The 21,526-nt window shown below is 36.2% G+C and overlaps 1 protein-coding gene across 1 annotated transcript in view; it reads left to right on the top strand.

Annotated features, from left to right (window-relative positions):
- Window positions 1-14,141, top strand: part of LARS1 (leucyl-tRNA synthetase 1) — a 67,567-nt gene extending 53,426 nt beyond the window's left edge. The window contains exons 28-32 of the mRNA XM_059917392.1: window positions 2,490-2,600; window positions 4,911-5,015; window positions 6,299-6,394; window positions 8,155-8,287; window positions 13,749-14,141. Of these exons, the coding sequence (XP_059773375.1) occupies window positions 2,490-2,600; window positions 4,911-5,015; window positions 6,299-6,394; window positions 8,155-8,287; window positions 13,749-13,954 (651 nt within the window). The 3' untranslated portion in view covers window positions 13,955-14,141. The remainder of the gene's footprint in view (window positions 1-2,489; window positions 2,601-4,910; window positions 5,016-6,298; window positions 6,395-8,154; window positions 8,288-13,748) is intronic.
- Window positions 14,142-21,526: the final 7,385 nt, after the last annotated feature.

Genomic DNA, 21,526 nt, shown 5'->3' with positions numbered 1-21,526 from the left:
AAGACAGGCAGCTTTGTTTAATTACCTTTACGCATGGAGTGCCATTTGTTATCCTTGGTGGCTCTTAAATGGATGCCAAGGGAAAAGCTGTTTTTCATCATTTCTGAAACTTTCATAAAAAAATACTAGATCTAGTTGTATGTAATCAAAAGATGTGGGACTTTTTCATATGTGTGGTTAAAATTCTGAAGCAAAAGGACTGAGTTTGCCTTTTGGATTTGTTGTGCCTTGAACACTGGCATTCATGAAGCCTTAACATTATTATGTTTGAAAAAATTTGAAGCTTGGCTCTTGAATAATTTAAAAGAAAATGTCCAATTTGATAATTACCCATAGAAATGGAGAGTTTGATGTTGTGTTTTTGATTGTCAGGTAAATAGCTATTAAATATGATAGTTGTATTTAAAGGTAACTCAATATTTAAACTTAGTTCTAGGTTTTCCTAGAAAAAAAAGTTCACCTTCCTTTTTCCTTTCACATTCAAAATATGGAAACAAAGTATATGTTGTAGAATTTTTGCTCAGGTTATAAACAACAGTTATTGGTGGACAGAAACCATTAAGGCGCACTTTAAAAAGAGAAAGAAAGAGAGAGACCAAATAGGGATTATGGCCAAAGCGTAAAGTGGTAATAGAAAGGAAGAATCCTTAGCTTTGATTTTCTAGACCTTTATTGGAATTTTGCCTCAGTACTTTTCATGGTTAACCAAGAAATACTCAGAAGAACTTTTATATTTGTAAGATTTAATGGAAAAGAGAAGAGCAAGTATTTTTGTGTTCTACAATACGTGAACCTGTTTTTATGGAGAACTACCTCTTCCTTTGATTGCGTTTGATAGAAATGGAGTGTAGCTTTTAGAATCTGCTTGCAGAGTTTTGACTTATGGTAAGTAAAAGAGTAAAAGCTACTTTGGTAGTTAGAAAAATGAAATTTTGCCTCAGTGGCGTATATATTCATACCAGCATTTTCAAGGAAGCAGAAGAACCGAATATGGTATGTAATGTCCCAGATGTTAAAAAGTTAATCACCACTGTTCTTTTAGAAGTTATATTTTTAGTTATATTTATTGACTAGATTACATAGTTTGAAATCAACATCATCTATTGGCATTATTTGGAATGACCAGCTTCCTTTAAATTTTTCATTTGTTTTCATCCAAAAGAACTAAAAGAATGTCAGTTTATAATCAAGAAGAATGTTCTTATGTTCAATATGGCACCTTTTTGGTGACATAAGGAGAAAAGAGTGTGTTCCACCCTCTCCTTTTTCTTATGTATTTCAAAGCAACGTATTGGCAAGTGGAGAAAATATTTTTTCCTATGTACTCTAGTAAAGGTTAGAATTGAAAGTAAATAGATTATTGGAAATCTTACTGTATGTTACTTTTCTTTTAGATTTATTCCCAACCCTTGGCTTTGGTGCGATTCTTTTACAATAAGGAGAAAATAAGTCACCCAAAAGTCTGGAAAGGCCGCTTACTTTATTTCTCCTCTATTGATGTTTGCAGGAGTGAATTTAAATTCAGGCAGCTCATTTGGGACTGTCTGCATATTAGTGCTTATGACATAGATATTTATTTTTGGTAGATAGAAATTATATTATTTTTAACAGGTTGATAGCTAGAGATTCTTTTTTCACATTTGTGGTAACAGTTTATAAGGCAGAGTGTTCAAAAGCAGACATTATAATGCATCTTATATGATAGTTGTATAGTTTTTTTTTTTAAACAACCTTATTGTCCACTTTATTTATTTATTTATTTATTTTTTTGTTTATTTTTGGCTGCTTTAGGTCTTCGTTTCTTTGCGCGGGCTTTCTGTAGTTGCGGCGAGCGGGGTCCACTCTTCATCGCGGTGCGCGGGCCTCTCACTGTTGGGGCCTCTCTTGTTGCGGAGCACAGGCTCCAGACAAGCAGGCTCAGTAGATGTGTCTTGCGGGCTCCAGACGCGCAGGCTCAGTAGTTGTGGCTCACAGGCTTAGTTGCTCCGCGGCACGTGGGATCTTCCCAGACCAGGGCTCGAACCCGTGTCCCCTGCATTGGCAGGCAGATTCTCAACCACTGCGCCACCAGGGAAGCCCAGTTGTATAGTTTTCATTTTGATATGACTAATGAAATGCTTTGAGAAGTTTGGCGACAAATAGGATTTTTTATAAGACCATTTTATCACTAGATAAGATCTAATGTTACAATCCTAGAGGTATCAGTGTAAGGGAAAATTAAATATTTCAGCATGATGCACATGCTCTTCTCCTTTACCCTAAAAAACATGTGTCCTTTGAATTTAGAGGAAAGAGGAGATTCCTTTCTGTATTATTCATTACCTTTCACTTCCCCGTGATGCTAGAGGCTGCACCCTCTTCTGCTGCTCTCTAGCAGATTGGCAGAGGCCACCATTTCATGTCTGGCTAGTTTCTTACAGGCACATCTACTATCCTACATTATCTTTAAAATATTTTTCTTCACATTCCTCTCCCACTCTTTTTTTTAGACCAACAGTGGAAAATTGCCTGATAACAAAATCATTGCTAGTGAACTAGTCAATTTGCCAGAATTGAAGAAATACATGAAGAAAGTGATGCCATTTGTCGCCATGATTAAGGTAAGCTGTGGACCTTGTGCAGCTGTGACCACATGGGTAATGGTTAGATAGGATAGTAGAAGGAAGAGGAACACTTTGGGCACAGTCTCCCCCAAGAAATCTGCTAAAATAGCACTTTTCAATCAGTGGTTGTGGAAATGAGTGATCAGATTTGGGGTTTACCTGTGGAATTGCTGAGTGTGTGAAAAATATGTATTGTGGAAGAAAAATTGGTTGAGAATTACTACACTAAATGATTCTTTTCATATTCTACCTTCCCTTCTTTTCAGTTTAAGGAGGAAGCATAGTCTTTTGGCTTACATTAGGGTATTTTTACTAGATCCTATTACTGAAACAAGATTCTACATTTGTATAGGTTTAGCCTAACAGGATAAACGTTGTTTATAGTGGTTAGATCAGGGTTTCTCAACAATGGCTCTATGTGTATTTTAGGCTGGATAGTTCTTGGTTGTGGGAGGCTGTCCTTTGCACTGTAGGGTGTTTAGCAATGTCCTTGGCTTCTACCCACTGGATGCCAGTAGAATTTCTCCCTCCCCTACTCAAGTTATGACAACCAAAAATGCCTCCATACATTGCCAAATATCTCCTGGTAGCAAAATCAGCCCCCCACCACAGCTCCCCCATTGAGAATCTTTGGGTTAAACTCTTAGTCTTTTTCATATATATAACTGATCTGGTGGATTTCCTGACAAAGAGAAACAGAAAGAAGACTGTATATTGCTTAAGATTTCAGACTCTGGGGGTAGACAAATCTTGGCCCAAATCCTGTTTTCTGTCACTTTTTAGTTTGGAGGACTTAGACAAATCACTTAAATTCTCTGGGCCACAACGTTTTTCATCTATAAAATAGGAAATTAATAGAACCTACCTTTTAGGAATGCTGTGAGGAGTAAATGAATTAATACACATAATACATTTTAATACTACCTGTCAAAAAGTAGGCTCAGTACATTTTTAAGAAAATGTATATCAGTGTCTTCCAGCCTGCTAAGCATGTAATGGTTATTCTTATACTTTAGATTAATTCTTGAATCTTGTAGGCTACAGATGCCTGCCTGATAAGAGACCAAAACTCTTAGCTTGTCTTGTATTGGAGTAGATTGTGTTCTTAGGAAAGCCTTTTAATTCTCCTAGAACAAGAGTCAACTATCTGAGCCTTATGGTATTTGAAGTTGCAGAAATAATTTAGAATCATGGCTTGACCTACACTAATAACTAATAAGTTATGTTTGCTGGTATGCTCATAATTCATTGGTTCCCAGCTAGTGCCATTGGTCAAAATGTCAGATCCATTGTCAATATGGGGAAATCAACAAAATATCCCATTGTTGGTTGCAGAGGCAATTAATTTTGGTGACATGCTTTATAGAATCCAGTGAAACTGATTTTAAATGATGGTAGATTCAAGGATTGGCTTTTTGAAAAACCAGCGTTAGATTTTTTGAGTAGTAAAATATTTTTTCAGTAATATTGGTATTACTTGGTATTATCAGGCAAATTAGTGGTTTGAAACTTTGAAAAGTGTTTAATAAATCTGGGAATAAGAAAAGGGTTTTCTAGCACCTCATGGGAAAAGAAACAACTTGGATGGTAAATGAAGGTAGTGAATATTAAGAATCATGTCAGGTCACTTTCATGTAAGTGAAACATGTTCTAGGCAGTTAGCTATATTTGTGCATATGAACTTAGGTCTTGAAGGTTACATCTTGAGCAGCAAATATTGATATTTTATTTAATGTTAAAGAAAATTAAGAATAAGAAATGGTTTTTTATATGTCACAGGATTATCTGAGTACCCATATAATCTGACTTTTAAAAAATTTTTAAATTTATAGGAATGTTTTGTTTGGTTATTATTAATTCACTGTTTCTTGAAATAGCTTTACAGATGTGATACCTTGGAAACATTTAACTTAATTTAATTTATTTTATTTTATTTGTTACCTGAAAGGGTATTTTAAGACATTTGTTTGATTCCTTGTCAAAGTGAGTTCTTCAGGTTTGCATACTAAGTCAGACTAAATGAACTGATGAAATCATATTTCTTTTATAAAAATCTGAAAACCTTGTCCTTCTAGTCTTTTCAGTGCTGTCTTAATCTTATCATACTTTAAATGATAATTACTCTCAGCGAGTAATTTCATTACCGAGCAAACATAGATAAGGGAAACCATGAGTCCAAGGCCTTTCCTTTAACTGTTCAAATTTGAAGATATTATCACTTGAGAGACTGATTGCTTTGGCAGAAATATGTTCTTTTCATCATATTCTTAATGTGATTTTGTTTTTCAAAACCATTTTGGCCGCTAGGAAAATTTGGAGAAGATGGGACCTCGTGTTCTGGATTTGCAATTAGAATTTGATGAACAGGCAGTGCTCATGGAGAATATAGTCTATCTGACCAATTCCCTTGAGGTAAGAGGGGCCTGGGATTATAATAACTAGTTAACTATAGTAAACAGTCCAGTTCTTTAGTTTTTTTTTTTTTTTAGTTTTATAATAAACCTTTTTATAAACTTCATCTTCTATGTTTAGTACCTTTGCCAAATATATTTTGGGGGGAAAGAGAATGGGTGGTATAGAAGTTACAGGAAGAAGAAATGATCTGTTCTCTTATTTCACTTAAAAGTTATTCTATTTCTAAAATACTAACGTATATGCCTGGATTTCCTCTTCAAAATTATCCGTAAAAAAAAATGAGGAGAGACCTTATATTCAAATGCTTTCAAAATCTCTCATATTATGGGGTATTCTGGATTGCTTTTTTTCCCCCCCTCCCTTTAAGACCTCAGAATCACAGATTTGGATTAATTAGAATCCTTGATTCATTATATATTATCAGTGGTCATGTTTGGCCCTGTTTTTTTTTTTCTTAATTAGTAATATAATCACCACTCATGAATCTACTGCCCAACTCAGGAACTAGACCATTACCAGTAGCTTTCACATATCTGAGTTTCTCCCCATTCCATCTTCCTGCCCCAGTGACAATTTAATATATAGATTCTAAAAATGCTGTCTCTCATTCACCTTAGGCAGAAGGAAAGATAATTTTCTATAGGAAATTGTGTTAGAGGATTCAAAAAGTGGTTCTAGTAATAATGAAAACACTAAAATAAAGAAGTGCAGGTTTAGAGTTTGAATAAAATTGTTTTATGAAATACAGGAATGGAAGAAAGAAGCATTTCTAAATAAGCATTTTACATCATGTAATTATAAATGTGTTAATAAAGTAAGTATTAGTAGACATCTATTTTATGTATATTTCTAAATGTTTATATATATTCATGGAGGTCAAAAAACTTGGATATTTTCACTGGGACAATGGGAACACTTTATTTAGGGTCATCTTGTATTCAGGTATATGCAATTTGCTACATTTCTGAGTTTTTCCATTTATTTGAGTGAAAGCCTTTTATACTGATTTTTGTTTCCTCTTAGGCAGCAGGTAGATGCCAGATTTCCTTATAGAAGATGGTAAACATGACTATATAAATAACATACTATGAGGCATCTAACGAGTGTTAAATACTTGATGATAGGTTTCATTTAATGTTTATATGGAAAATAATAAAACTGCACAAGCCATTTCATGATAAGTGGAGAACCTGGTTTTACTCTTTGGTGAAATGAGGTGATGATTAATTCCAATCATATTAAGTGATACTGATGACTTCCATTTTTTCCCCTCTACTTAGCTAGAACACATAGAAGTCAAGTTTGCCTCTGAAGCAGAAGATAAAGTCAGGGAAGACTGCTGTCCTGGGAAACCACTTAATGTTTTTAGAACAGAAGTAAGTTGAAAGAATCTCACTGAATCATTGCATTTTAGAGCTAGAAGAGACCTTAGAGAGCTTTACATCTAAAACCATCATTTTAACGATGGAAGGAAGTGAGGTCCAGAGAAGTTAAATGATTAGCTTGGCTTAGGCCACTTAGTTGGTTAGTAGTGGGTCTGGATTTGAGGTCCTCTAATTCCCTGGTTAATGCAACCCTCACTTTTCCTTACTCTACTATCATGGGTAGCATCAGGTGTTGATTGTGATTTTAAAAATAAGAATATGATTTTCAAAACCTGACTTAAAAAAAAAGGTAGTGGACATTGAAATGTGAAACTTTTTTAAACAGTGAAAAGGAGCTTTCATATTTCAGATGAGTTTTGGTTTAATAATGGTATTCAAGACTTTTGGTTTCTGGCATAAACCAGATTGATGCATCATTTCACATTATACTGGAAGTGCTTTTTTTTTTTTATAAATTTATTTATTTATTTATTTTTGACTGCGTTGGGTCTTCGTTGCAGTGCGCGGGCTTCTCATTGCGGTGGCCTCTCTTGTTGCGCAGCACAGGCTCTAGGTGCGCAAGCTTCAGTACCTGTGGCTCGCGGGCTCCAGAGCGCAGGCTCAGCAGCTGTGGTGCATGGGCCTAGTTGCTCTGCGGCATGTGGGATTCTCCCGGACCAGGGCTGGAACCCATGTCCCCTGCATTGGCAGGCGGATTCCTAACCACTGCACCACCAGGGAAGCCCTGGAAATGCTTTTTTAAATTTCTTATTTTTTGGCCATTATTGGTGAAGATAAATAGGTTTTGAAGTTTGGGGAGATTTTATTTATTAACTCTTAAAGAATCCATTCAGAATGGCAGCATTTGGTAAAGTTCACTGGAGTGCCATTGTGAGAGTCCATAAAATGCCCTACTTTTCTTGATAAGCAGAGGACTTAACATATATCCTGCTACTTTTACCACATTTAATTGAAAATGCAGCAAGCAGAAAAAGTCTATTTTGAAAGGATGAAGTAATCATGATCATGCAGACCTCCTAAATTTATCATCAGATTATAAATAGTCTCATTACCTTAAGATATGGTGGCTTTTAAAATTACAGTCATTTGGGCCATGGATATAGGTACATGAAATAGTTTTCCCCATACAAATATGTTTATTTCAAGCTTCTTTCAAGCATTCCATTAAGCTACTATGTATTTAAGTCTCATAAGGCTCAGTTGACTTTTTCCACTTAAAATAATGAGCAAGTTCTTTAACTATATAGCTTATATTATGTAGGAGTTAGTATGGCATAGAACTGAGTTTATGCTCAGTAAAGGTGAGGCTCTGCCTCTTACTAGCTATGTGACCTTGGGCTACTTTGTTAATCTTTCTGGTTCTCAGCTTTTCATCTGTGGAAAGGGGTCTTAAGGAACTGCCTTTCAGGATATAGGAATAATGTCTATAAAGTGCTTTGTACAGTATCTGGTACATAGTAGGAATTCAATAAATGGTGGTAGTTTTAGAAGAGAAAATAGAATTATTGTTTTTATCCATCATCCGTATTGATACGTGTACTCGTAGTCATTTTTACCTAGGCATTTGGTTATAAGCTTGAGCTTTTGTACATTTTTTCTTTCATATCTGAGTATCCCTTGGTCTTGATTTTAGAATACCAGAATTAAATATGTCTTTCATTGGGCATTAAAAATCTAGCAGAGATTCCTTCTCCCTCAGCAGTATTCAAGTTTGATTTCTTATAACACTCATTTTCTCTTTATTTTCTTAGCCTGGTGTATCAGTTTCCCTAGTGAATTCTCAGCCATTCAATGGCCACTTCTCAACCAAAATTGAAATCAAGCAAGGAGATAACCGTGATTCTATAATCCGGCGTTTAATGAAGGTGGACCGAGGAATCAAAGGTAAATGGTTTCCTTGAAGTGCACATTTGGCAGTAGCTTGTGGACTTGATGAGTTCTAAGCAGAGGGGAGAAAGAAAAGTAACTGTCTTGCTTAGGGACAGTCATGTAATGTTGTGGAAAGAGTGTTGGACCCAGAATCAAGACATCTATATTCTCTTTTGGGACACTGTGACTAGGTAGCTTGGTGACTTGGCCATGTCACTTGAGCTCTAAACTGATTTCTGTTTTAGTGAAATGAGGACACTGGATTAGATATTTTTCCAGGATTCCATCTACCTTTAAAATTGTAATAAGCCATTTCCAACGCTCAGAAGTATTCAGAATTAAGGAACATATTCCCTTAATATTCCAAACTAACCTGCTTGACTGAATCTGTTCCTGGGGAAGGAAGAGAAACAGAGTAAAAGTTATTGAGTGTCTGCCATGTATTAGCCATTTAATCCTTTTACAACACTATAACATTGAGGGTATTATTCCCCTTTTGCAGATGATGAAATGGAGGTTAGAAAGGCTAAATAACTTGCAAAGTTCATACAGCTAGTAAATCCTGGAGCTGGAATTCAAACTTAGATATATTTGACTCCAAAGCTCATATTCTTTCTTTTAGACAATGTGCCTCCGGGTAAAATATGTAAATAATCTTAATTTCTTAACAAGATTAAGTCTAGATCTCCTATGATTAGATTTGATATAATAATTTTTTTTAATTAATTATTTAATTTATTTATCTTGCCTGTGTTGGGTCTTCATTGCTGCGCGTGGGCTTTCTCTAATTGCGGCAAGCGGGGGCTACCCTTCATTGCAGTGTGCAGGCTTCTCATTGCGGCGGCCTGTCTTGCTGCAGAGCACGGGCTCTAGGCGCATGGGCCTCAGTAGTTGCAGCATGTGGGCTCAGCAGTTGTGGTGCACGGGCTCAGTTGCTCCGTGGCATGTGGGATACTCCCGGACCAGGGATCGAACCCGTGTTCCCTGCACTGGCAGGCGGACTCTCAACCACTGTGCCACCAGGGAAGCCCCTGATATAATAATTTATAGCTTTTTTTTTTTAACATCTTTATTGGAGTATAATTGCTTTACAATGTTGTGTTAGTTTCTGTGGTATAACAAAGTGAATCTGCTATACATATGCATATATCCCCATATCTCCTCCCTCTTGCATCTCCCTCCCACTCTCCTTATCCCACCCCTCTAAGGTGGTCACAAAGCACCGAGCTGATCTCCCTGTGCTATGCAGCTGCTTCCCACTAGCTATCCATTTTACATTCGGTAGTGTATATATGTCAGTGTTACTCTCTCACTTCGTCCCAGCTTACCCTTCCCCCTCCCCGTGTCCTAAGTCCATTCTCTAGTCTGCATCTTTATTCCTCTCCTGCCCCTAGGCTCATCAGACCTTTTTTTTTTTTTTTAGATTCCATATATACGTGTTAGCATAAGGTATTTGTTTTTCTCTTTCTGACTTACTTCACTCTGTGTGACAGACTCTAGGTCCATCCACCTCACTACAAATAACTCAATTTCGTTTCTTTTTATGGCTGAGTAATATTCCATTGTATATGTGTGCCACATCTTCTTTATCCACTCATCTGTCAATGGACACTTAGGTTGCTTCCATGTCCCGGCTATTGTAAATAGTGCTGCAGTGAACATTGTGGTACATGACTCTTTTTGAGTTATGGTTTTCTCAGGGTATATGCCCAGTAGTGGGATTGTATAGCTTCTTTTTTTAATTACTCAGCTGGTCTTATGCTTAGAAGAGTGTGAAGGGAATTAGTTTGTTTCTGTATTGTTTTTCTTCCAAATTATGAAGACAAATTAATGTTGAGATTCCCTATTTTGCATGATCTCTCTCTTCTCTTCTTGATGGCAATCAAGAGTTGATTGGGCCAAATACCATCAGTATAAAATTTTCTGAAAAGGTTTACAAATCCCATACAGTGACCAATTTATGGAACTATATTCAGGGTAACAACATTCCATTTACATAGAAGACTTAAAATAGCCCTTTGGAATTCATTCTACCATGTATTTTTTGTTCTCTTGAAGTCGTTCGTGTACCTTCTGTTGTCATTTCTTGCGAGACTGTCATGTGTAGTGTGTGTAGAGATAAGTGGGTATGCAGAGACTCCTATGTAGGTACTAGGGGCTTTGGGGAGTCCACAAAGTATTGTTCGTTAGGAGGCTGCATCTAGTGAAGGAGTAGGGGACTAAGCTATTGAAGTACATAATCATAATCTAAGGAGAAACTGCTGAGTACAGTAAGAGAGATATAGTAAAGTTTACACACAGAAAAAGGTGAGATTATTTCCAGCTGTGGTGATCAGAGATGATTTTATGGAGAAAACATTGTTTGATAGGGCCTTGAGAATTATACCTGTGAGGGTGAAGGGAAAGTGTGTACTAGCATGAGGGAAACACTGATGCTTTTTTCACTGTGTACCAGCAATATGTTAGGACTAGGAATTTTTTTGTTTGCAGACATTTAAAAAAATTGTGGTAAGATACACATAACATAAAATTGACCGTTTTAGTCATTGTTTAAGTGTACAGTTCGGTAGCATTAAGTACATTCACATTGATGTGCACCCATCACACTGTCCATTTCTAGAACTTTTTCATCATCCCAAACTGAAACTCTGTACCCATTAAATAATAACTCCCCATTCTTCCTCCCTGTAGTCGCTGGTAACTACTCTTCTACTCTATGTATTTGACTGTTCTAGGTACCTGTATAGTGGAATCATACAATATTGTTCTTTTGTATGTCTTATTTCACTTAGCAAAATGTTTTCAAGGTTCATCCATTTGGTTGTAGACATTTAGCGTGTTCCTTCAATAAACCAGGTACTGTAGAATGATAATGCCATCCTTAGAATTTATAGGCCACAAAAAGCAGAACTTGAAAATTTTGAAGTGTGAACTTATATAGGAAGCCATTTTGTGGCCTTCCTTTTGGCTGTTTTATATTTCATATATTCAGTCATGAGAAATTTTTGTAATAGGAAGAACTCTTAACTTTGAGGAACAGTATGGTGGCTTCTAAAGAAAATAGATATTTGTGTGGACATGCTGGATAGGATTATTATGAGGTTATAGTGCGTAAGAGGTTTTATTCCTGTATTGGAAATTGGATTATATAATATAATGTTAAACCTGACTCCCTTTTAAATACACTCAGATGCAGCACTGACTAGGTTCTTTAGAACTGTACTGATGTGTTTTCTTTAGCTCGTCTTTTCTCACTGAGCCTCTGGCATAATTCTTGCATCCTTTGTCATTCTCGCTGTGAATAATATTATCATGAAGTGCTTTAAGTTTGGTATTAGTGGCTGCTGTGAATTTGGAAGATAGATAGAAATATTAGGGGAAGTTTGCAATTGATATTCCTTCAAGTGTCTACAGAAGAGCTCTAAACTTAAGACTTTTCCAAAAGTCCTCAGGATACTTTGATATCTAAGGGGACTGAGTATATTGAATATATGAGATGGGAAAGGAGTGAAATTCAATAACGTATTTCTCAGTCTGTCTGCTGTGATAGCCAGCAAGTCATCCAGTTAGTGCCAATTGTATTGAGGGTGATTATGATCTAGGTCCAGGAGGCACTAGGAGCTAAAATCGTCATTCACTCCACAAAGGCCATGGAGCAACTGTTTGATGATAATGACTTTAAATCACTTACCACCCATGCCACATATTAACTAATAATTTGGAGGTGAAAAGCTCCATTTCACATTATCAATCCCTAGGGACTCTAAATCACTCTCATCTTTTCTCTAAGTGCCTTAAATCTTGTGTAGTTGCAGACTTAAATTTCAACATTTTCAATGATAAGAGAGGTCTGAGATAAGAAAAGATAGTAGAACCACTAAGAAAGCACCAATAATTTTATTGGCAGTAATGAACTACATGGTGAAACATCAAAGCAGATGTGTTTTGTCACTTAGAAGCCTGATTGGGTGTTAAGGCTTCTTTGAAATAGTTTGATTCAGCATTGCTTGGAATGATGTTTCAGAGAGAGTGAGAGAGAGAGACAGAGGCAGATCTGCAGTAAAAGGCTTTGTGCATAAAATCTGCTGGTAGGACTTGTCACTGCTTCCATAAGAAAATAATTTGCTATCACTGATGTGCATGTTGAATTGCAGTAGCTGTTAAAATGAATTGTGTTCTTCCCCCCAAATAAGACCATGGCTGTCATGAAGACTGTAAGTGCTCCTTTCCCATTTTAATTTTCAGGGCTTGTGCTGTATATGGGGATAGATTGTATGGCCTCTGCAGAGCCTCTACAAAGACTCTTAGGCAGGGTTTGCCTTCATGGTAGTTGCAGATAATTGCTCTATAAGCCCCAGGATCCCTACTCTAAACTTGTAGTCCTTTCAGTCTTTGTTTCCCAAGGCGAATAGAATGCCTGGATAACCTGTACTCCTGGCATAGGCGCCAGCTGCATTCATGTCTCCTTTTATCTTTTTTTAAATCTTATCCCTCTCATGCTAAGCTTCATACTCTCAAGGCAACATGAGGGAGTGTAGCTCATGGACCACCCAGCAATCTACTTTAGAAAGGAGTGGGAAGTAATTCAGAAAAGATCTTCAGTTTCTGTGGATCAGGTTAAGTATAAACTAGCCATGCTACACTTAGAATGAGCTGTAAATCCAGAATCAGCGTTTGTAGCCATTTATGTTGTTTTTCTACCATATAAAATAAAACCATTTGATGTTGAAAAGTCTCAGAATTGCTGAAATAAATAAATTTCTTTTGGGCTCAGTTGTTGGCAGGATTGTTGGATGATAAATTTGTTCAAGGGACAAGTGCTGTCTTTACCAGGAGCCATCTTATCAGCTTGCACAAGAGAAGATCAGGAAAATCTCAAGCAAAGGGAGGGTTGGAGCTCATCCAAAAGCTCAAAATTCTAAAACCTGCGCCCTTTCCCCCAGCCATTCCCCTTCTTTCCTTGTCTCTCATCAGCTTGTTAATACACTTTGATCCTTTGAGCAAAACAAGAAACTGGTAATGCTATTTCTTAGAGTAGTAATTCCTTCTCCAAAATTATCTTTCCCAAAAAGCTACAATTCTTGCACTTTTAAATATTCCAGGAAGCAAGACAAGAAAGATAAATAAGTTTTAGGCTTTTTAATATTCTGAAAAATGGTTAACTGAAGTGTATTAAAAGTGATTTGAGAGACCATATAGGATAATGCTCAAAAATATAATCAATCCCTCCCCTTGGTTTGTAATTCCAGGAGATGTGTTATCCAGAATCTCTGCTGGTCTTTGATCTGGGTAAAAGCTGACAGAAGATGAAGATTTGTTAGATTCAGCTTTGCTTTCTGACATCGGGTCCTATTTAGTAATCTGATGAAAATATTTTTTTAGATATAACAACCAGTGTGAATTATTCAGACTCAGGCATGGGCTTGAGTCAGTGACTGTAATTAAATGTTCATATTGATACTTTCTTTTGCTGTAGACCTTTCCAAAGTGAAACTGATGAGATTTGATGATCCACTGTTGGGGCCTCGGCGAGTTCCTGTCCTGGGAAAAGAGCACGCTGAGAAGACCCCCATTTCTGAGCATGCTGTTTTCCACGTGGACCTCACGAGCAAGAAAATTCATCTTACTGAAAATGGGCTACGGGCGGATATTGGTGATACAATGATCTATCTGGTTCATTAAATTCAGGCACATTGGAGATTTATCCTGGTTTCTGGGGATATTACTACTATGATTGTGCCTATAGATGGGCTATGAGAATCTTAGGCTGGACCTAAATAGATTTCATTTCTAACCATCAGATTCTGCATGTACTTGTAAATACACCAAGTTTTCTTGGATTCCTGGACCTAATAAATTTTTTTCCTTATTGAGGCCTCAAAGAGAAGTAGTTTGTACCATACTTTGTTTTTGTTTTTTAACAAATTATTACCATTTCCCAGAAGCTTCTGGTATTTCAGATTATTACAGAAGTGTCAGTATGCTTCTTGTATGAGGTATACTTCATATTATTTATGAGGCTAAGGAGCATTTAACAACTTTTTATATTATATCCATTGTGGAGTTAGCTGTTTTTCTTCTTTAAAAAGAGTAAATTAGACAGCTAGTTTTGCTTTTTAAAAAGAACTCTCATGATGATTTTAAAAGAACAAATGAGAATATTTTGACTTGATTATGATCACTCAGTATTTTGTATAAAGAACAAATAGGTCTTATGTTTATAAGAATTTTTTTTAGCTTTAATATATTCAATTAACCACCAATAATATTTTTTCAAGGATAATATCAATAGTTTATAAACAGTTTATTTGATTTTCACTAAATTTAGGTGACATTTTAGGATTTAGGATTTCCCCCAGAAATCTGCATTTATCAGATTTGTCTTGAGTCCAATTGTGTTTAAAGCTCAAGCCAACGGGGTCTTCCCTGGTGGCACAGTGATTAAGAATCCACATGCCAATGCAGGGGACATGGGTTCGAGCTCTGGTCTGGGAAGATCCCACATGCCGCGGAGCAACTAAACCCGTGTGCCAAAACTACTGAGCCTGTGTGCCACAACTGCTGAAGCCCATGCGCCTAGAGCCCATGCTCCACAATAAAGAGAAGCCACCGCAGCGAGAATCCTGAGCAGCAGCTCAACGAAGAGTAGCCCCCGCTCGCCGCAACTAGAGAGAAAGCCAACGCCCAGCAACGAAGACCTAATGCAGCCAAAAATAAATAAATAAATAAAACAAAAACCATAACAAAAAAAATCAAGCCAACAGCATTGCAAATTCTTTTATTCTTTCTGGAATGTCTTTTGATATTGTCTGTGCCATCTGTTTTCATATGAGGAAAAAATATTAGGTATTGATTGACAGACAAGAAAAACATTTCCATTTCTTGAAGGGTTTAGTATGGGGAAAGACCAACTCTGATAATCCTAAGGAACCTGAATTCTAACTTTTCAGGTCATGTAAAGAGATTTTATTGAGCTTCCTTATTTTGCTTTATACAGTTTGAGATTACTGGGCCTAGTTGAATGCTCTATTATAGATTCATTAAAGCAAATCATAGAACGTTAGAACTGAAATATTCCTTAGAGATCAGTAAGTGCAAATCATTGTTTATCTGCTAGGAACAGGCTGTATAGCAGAGTGGGTAAGGTTACATTCTCTGAAGCCAGGCTAGCTAAGTTAGATTTCCATTTCTTCCACTTGCTACTTGGGTGGTTTGGGCCAGTTACTCAGCCCATTTCTTCATCTGTAAAATGGAACTAGTAATTTACCTACTTTCTGGGCTTACTGTGAGATGATTAGATGAAACAATCTAAGAAAATCGTATATATAGCATAGTGCCTGGCAAGTGGTAGACCTTCAGAAATGTTACTGATGATGATGATGAGCCTTCAGTAAATGTTACTGAATACTACTACTTCTTCTACTACTACTACTACTACTACTATATCAGGATTAAGATATAAAGATTATATTAAGATTACCATGGGCCATAATCATGTCATATTTGTTTGGTTCTTTTGGGGCAACTGTTTTGTTTGCCCTCCATTAGATTCTTTTCTGCTCCCTCAATCTGCATAGGCTTAGTTATTCCCAAAGTCAAAGTAATCCTTCCTGGGGCCTAAAGCCTACTTATGTTTAACTTAGGCAAATTAAATGAAATGAGCTTGGCCAAAAAAAAGAAAGGTGAAAGGAAAATAATTTTACTATTTAAGTGATTGTGCCTATTTTATTAAATGAGCCTATGAACCTATACTTCCTTGGATTAAGTGTGAGTCGGGATTCATGGATTCTCTGTTCCCTCAGTCTCAATTCCTATGTGTCTCTCTTAAGAATAAATGTCTTGCTGGGCTGAATATATTTTTTATGTTTAAAGATATGTAAGTTTTGTATAAGGAAGCCTCTAAGCATAAGCCTATTACTTCACCAGGTGTGAAACTGAAAAAACAGCAACTAGTTGAAATGCTGAAGGAAAAATAAGCTGCATTGGGCTTATTGTTTTATGGGAGATGGTTACCTTCCTAAAGGATTTTAACTCTTTTTAAGTTGTAAAATGTAATGCACATAAACAAAAAGTGAACAACAATAAGAAATCTATAATATACACACAAATATATAAAATACATACAAAAAATGAACAATGAAACAGAATTTATCAACAAAGCAAAAACCTATGTAATCACCACCCTGTCACGGAATATCACAATGCCAGCACCTTGGAAGCCTGCCTTACGCCTCCTGCCATAAAGACAAGCTTATCGCCCAGTGTATGAACATTCTTTATACATGTTCCATGTGAGCTTTTAAAGAATGTTTATTCTGCAGTTGTGGAATTCTACATATGTGCATTAGGTCATACTTGCAGATTGAATTGTTCAAATCTGTATCCTACAGTTTTGTTTTCTTGGTGTACTCTTTGTTTTGGAGACATACTGAAATCTCTCATGACCCTGGATATACATATTTCTCCTTCTAGTTCAGACAATTTTTGTCTTATAAATTTTGATGCTGTGTGATTAGGTGCATATAAATGTAGATTCTACTATCTTTCTGGTAAATTGAACTTTTCTAATTAGGAAGTGTTTATTTTTTCCTAAAAGCTACTTTGTCTATCATTAGTATAATAACATCAGTCTTCTTTTGGTTAGTGTTCATGTAGAATATCGTTTTCCATTCTTTTGCTTTTAACCTTCTGTCACTTTATTTTCTTTTTACATTTTGACAAATTTTAAACCTACAGAAAAGTTAAAATAATTGGCTACTAAACATCCATATACCTGTCAACTGAGATTTGCCAGTTATTAACATTTTGCTCCATTTGCTTTCTCTCTCTTTGAACATACATTTTTAAAAATGAACTTTTTATTTTGGAATAGTTTTAGCTTTATAGAAAAGTTGTATCTAATGTATGGAGAGTTCTGGTAAACCCTTCACTCAGTTTCCCCTAATGTTATTATTTTATGTAACCTTGGTTCAGTTGTCAAAACTAAGTAATTAATACTGGTACGCTGCCGTTAACTAAAGGCTTCATTAGGATTTCACCAGTTTTTCTTTTTTTTAATATTATGTCTGTACTTGTATAAATTTTTATTTATTTATTTTTGGCTGTGTTGGGTCTTCATTGCTGCACGCAGGCTTTGTCTAGTTGGGGCTTGGAAGGGGCTACTCTTTGTTGCGGTGTGCGGACTTCTCATTGCAGTGGCTTCTCTTGCTGCAGAGCACGGGCTCTAGGCGCGCAGGATTCAGTAGTTGCAGCACGCAGGCTCTAGGGCGCAGGCTTCAGTAGTTGTGCATGGGCTTAGTTGCTCCGTGGCATGTGAGATCTTCCCAGACCAGGGATAGAATCCGTGTCCCCTGCATTGGCAGGCAGATTCTTAACCCCTGTGCCACCAGGGAAGTCCCACCAGTTTTTCCACTAATGTCTTTTTGCTATTACAGGATCCTATCCACGATACTGTCTTGCATTTAGAATATAGTTTTTAAAAATTTTGAACCATTTAACAGTAAGTTGCAGACACCATGACAATTCACCTTTCAATACTTTAGCATGTAACCTCTAAGAACTAGGACATTCTCTTGTATAATCAAAAAAAAAAACCATATATATATCTTGCCAAAGAAATGTAACATTGGGCATATATTTTATATGCCCAGTGTAGTTTAGCAATAATATTAGGTATTTTTTTCAGGGTCTATTCAGAGATTAAGCATTACATTTTGTGGTCATGTCTCTTGATCTCCTTCACACTAGAACAGTTTCTCAGCTTTTCTTTTTCAGTCTTTCATCACAGTAACATTTTTGATGACTCCATGCCAGTTGCTAGTAAGTTTGCCTCACAATCTGGATTTGTCTGTTTTCTCATGGTTGGATTCAGATTTTAAAATCTTGGCAAGACTACTACAGGGTGATATTTCCCACTGCATCATGTATTGATGATTGTCAGGTTCATATATTGTTGGTGTGTTCCCATTACTGATGATACCAAGTGTGATCACTTGGTTAAAGTAGTATCTTCAGATTTCTCCATTGAAAAAGTAATCTTTCCCTTTTTTAATTAGTAAGTAGCCTGTAAGGTGATATTTTAAAATTTATGTGAATATCCTGTTTACCAGCAAACTTTCAGGAAATGGTAGCATTCATCGATCATCTTTCTGCCAGTAACTACACTGGTAGTTGTAATAAGGTGAATTCTTAATTTTATCATTTCTTCTACATGTATTAGGTATCATTCTTCTGTAAAGAAAAGGTTTCCCCTTTGCTTCCATTTTTTGCCTTTCACCATTCTTTACAAACCACTATGGACTGATGGGTTCTTTTTTTCATATATGCTATAATCTATTACCATTGTTATGCTTTGACTGCTCAGATTTTCTGGAGTTATCCAGTGGGAGCCCCGTTCAAGCTAGTTCCTGTGTCCTTTTGCTATCTCCCCATCAGTCTTGGAACATTTCTTTGCTTAATGACACAACAAGCAGTTCCCTGTTCACTTTGTATTTTCCTGTCCCCAGAACAGGAATCAGTTTTTTCTCCAAGGACCTCTGCTTCATTTTAATGGAGAATAATATTAAGAAAGCAAGATCTGGGTGTTTTGTGTGCTCATTGCTACTAAGTTGTGGGGTTGTTTTAGGCTTTTCCAACAGGCAGAGCTAAGAAATGTGTATATATAAAAATCATAATTTTATCTAATACCACAATTCTTTCTTGCATTTTCCCTGAAAATATTTGTATCTTTCTTCTCACACAGTGAAAATTCTGGTTCCCAAGAACACCTCAGTATATTTACTCATTTGCTCTGTTAATAATTTCAGACTTGCCAATCCAGTGCTACTATGAACAACAGATTTACTAAGTAGAGTTCAATATATATTTTTTGAAAAACAAAAACATATTTGCAGTTCTTTGTGTCCTTAAGGTGTTTCTCACTAAGGGAAATAGTCAAAGCACTGTGTTTAAATGTTACTTGAATGAATTCCTTTTCATTTGTGGTTTTAATATAAAGTCACTTGTTTCTCTTTCTTATTCAATTTTATGGTTTTATTCCCTTTTTATTTATTTTTTGAATAAGTAAAGTACTTAACACTGTTTGAAAGTCAAAACTACATCCATTCAGAGAATTTTTACTCTCTTGCACCACATTCCCGTGTTCTATAGCTAACCATTTCGCTAGTTTCTAGATTATCTTTCCTGTGTCTCTTTTTCTAAAAATAAGCAAATATTTATTTATATGTACTTTACTTCCTCCTTTCTCATGTAAAAAGTAGATGTTATAGATAATTATTTTATACCTTTTTTAAGTTAACTTTATTTTTTGATAACTATATGTATGTATTTTCTTACTTTAGTTCATGGAGTTCTCTTTCTTTGTCCTTCTCCTTTTCCTCCCTTGCCCCCTTCTGTCCCTCCTCTTCACTCCTCTGTGTTATACTTTAGTAAAGGTGTACCGTAACTCATTCAATTAGTTTCCTATGGATGGGCATTTATCTAAGTTTCTGATATTTTATAGAATCTGTATAGAATTATATAGTGAGTAACTTTGTGAATATGTGGTTTCGTATTTGTGGAAGTGTATCTTAAGAATAAATTTATGGAAGTTGGCTTGTAGGTCCAAGGGTAAATGCATATATAGTTTTGTTAGCAGATAATCTGGGTAAAAAAGCATATTAGGCAGAGGGTACAGCAGGTGTAAAAGCTCTGAGGCAGGGGCGTATAGCTGGTGTGCTGAAGGGGTAACAAAGAGGCCACATGAAGAAACAGGTCTAGAGAGGACAAGTGACCTGTCCAGATCCTATACATCAGTGGCAGAGCTGTGTTAGAGCCCTGGCTTCCATAGCTCCAGTCCATCGCAGCATACTTATTAAACAAGGAATGCATGCATGGGAAACAAGAATGTATTTGACCAAGGCCAGCGATGTCAGGGCTGTTAGGTCAGAAGAGGGAGAAGTTTCTATGGACTTGAGTCAGATAAGACTTCACAGATGAGGTGCGACGTGAAGGATTATTAGGATTGGAGTAGCAGCTAGGAGAGCAGGGCCACATTCCAAGCTTTTAGAACCAGGTGTGGATAAGGGCTAGGAGGTGAAAGCAAATGCATGCCTTGTTTGGGAGATAATGCCAGGAATGGAATGTTTATCTTGGAGGAATGAGAGAGAAATTGGAAACAGGTAAGTAAATTGGGCCTTATTATAATAATTCTTGGATTCCAGGCAGAAATTCGAGTTGATTTAATTACCTAGAGAGTCACTGCAAATTTTTAGGTGGGAATGAGATGATATGTTCCTTCATGTCTTTTATAGTTTGTGGTAGTTTTGTCTTTCTGTTTTTCGCTTGAAAAATTCATTCACTTAGTCATTCTGATGACTATTTACTAGATACTTATGTGCCTGGCTCAGGTAAGTTCTCAATGTTAGCTGATACTTTGTTATGCTGTTTTCTCTCCTTAATATCTTTGGACATAACTTCACATCTGTATTAGAAAATACTTAGATACCACCCAAGACTTACAGCATCAATTAAGTTTTCTAACTGCTCACTGCTATCCTTAAAGCTTAATTGATTATGAGCTAGGGAACCCCCCCCCCCCACACACACACACATGAAAAACAAACAGGATAGGACATGATCCTTACTCCTAAAGGCTTAAGGAATGTGACAAAGGAGTAGTTAACTGCATTTTCACTTTGGAGGAGTAAGTGGTAATTTGTTGTATCCCTTGTTTTCCTTATACTGGAGTTAGGTCTAGAGCTGTGCTGTCCAATAATTTAGCCACTAACCACATGTGTCTGTAGACGACTTGAAATGTGAGTAGTCTGCATTGACGTGTGCTGTAAAAGCGTAGAATACACTTCAGATTTCAAAGGCTTATGACAAAGAGAACGTAAAATACCTCAATAATTTTATGTTGATTACATGCCGAAATAATATTTTGAATAAATTGGATTAAATAAAATATATTAAAGTTAATTTCATCGGTTTCTTTTTACTTTTTAAAAAGTAGCTACTGGAAAATTTTAAATTGCATATATGACTCACATTTTATTTCTGTTGGACAGCATGGTCTACAGACAAAGAGATTTAGGTTAAACATTACTTCCCGTTGTACCATATCAAGAGATATGTAATATCAGTTTGTCCCACTCTTAGTGATGCTAAATTTGATAATTTCTCAAACTCTTCCTTTTAAAGATACGTTTTGATCACTTGCAGAACTTTCCATTATAAAGATACATATTTTTAATCACTTTCAGAGTTTTTGTTGTA

The sequence above is a fragment of the Balaenoptera ricei genome, chromosome 3 (assembly GCF_028023285.1).
Source record: "Balaenoptera ricei isolate mBalRic1 chromosome 3, mBalRic1.hap2, whole genome shotgun sequence".
Lineage (NCBI taxonomy): Eukaryota > Metazoa > Chordata > Mammalia > Artiodactyla > Balaenopteridae > Balaenoptera > Balaenoptera ricei.
Note: the sequence above shows the minus strand (reverse complement) of the source record. Positions and strands in the feature narration are given on the sequence as shown.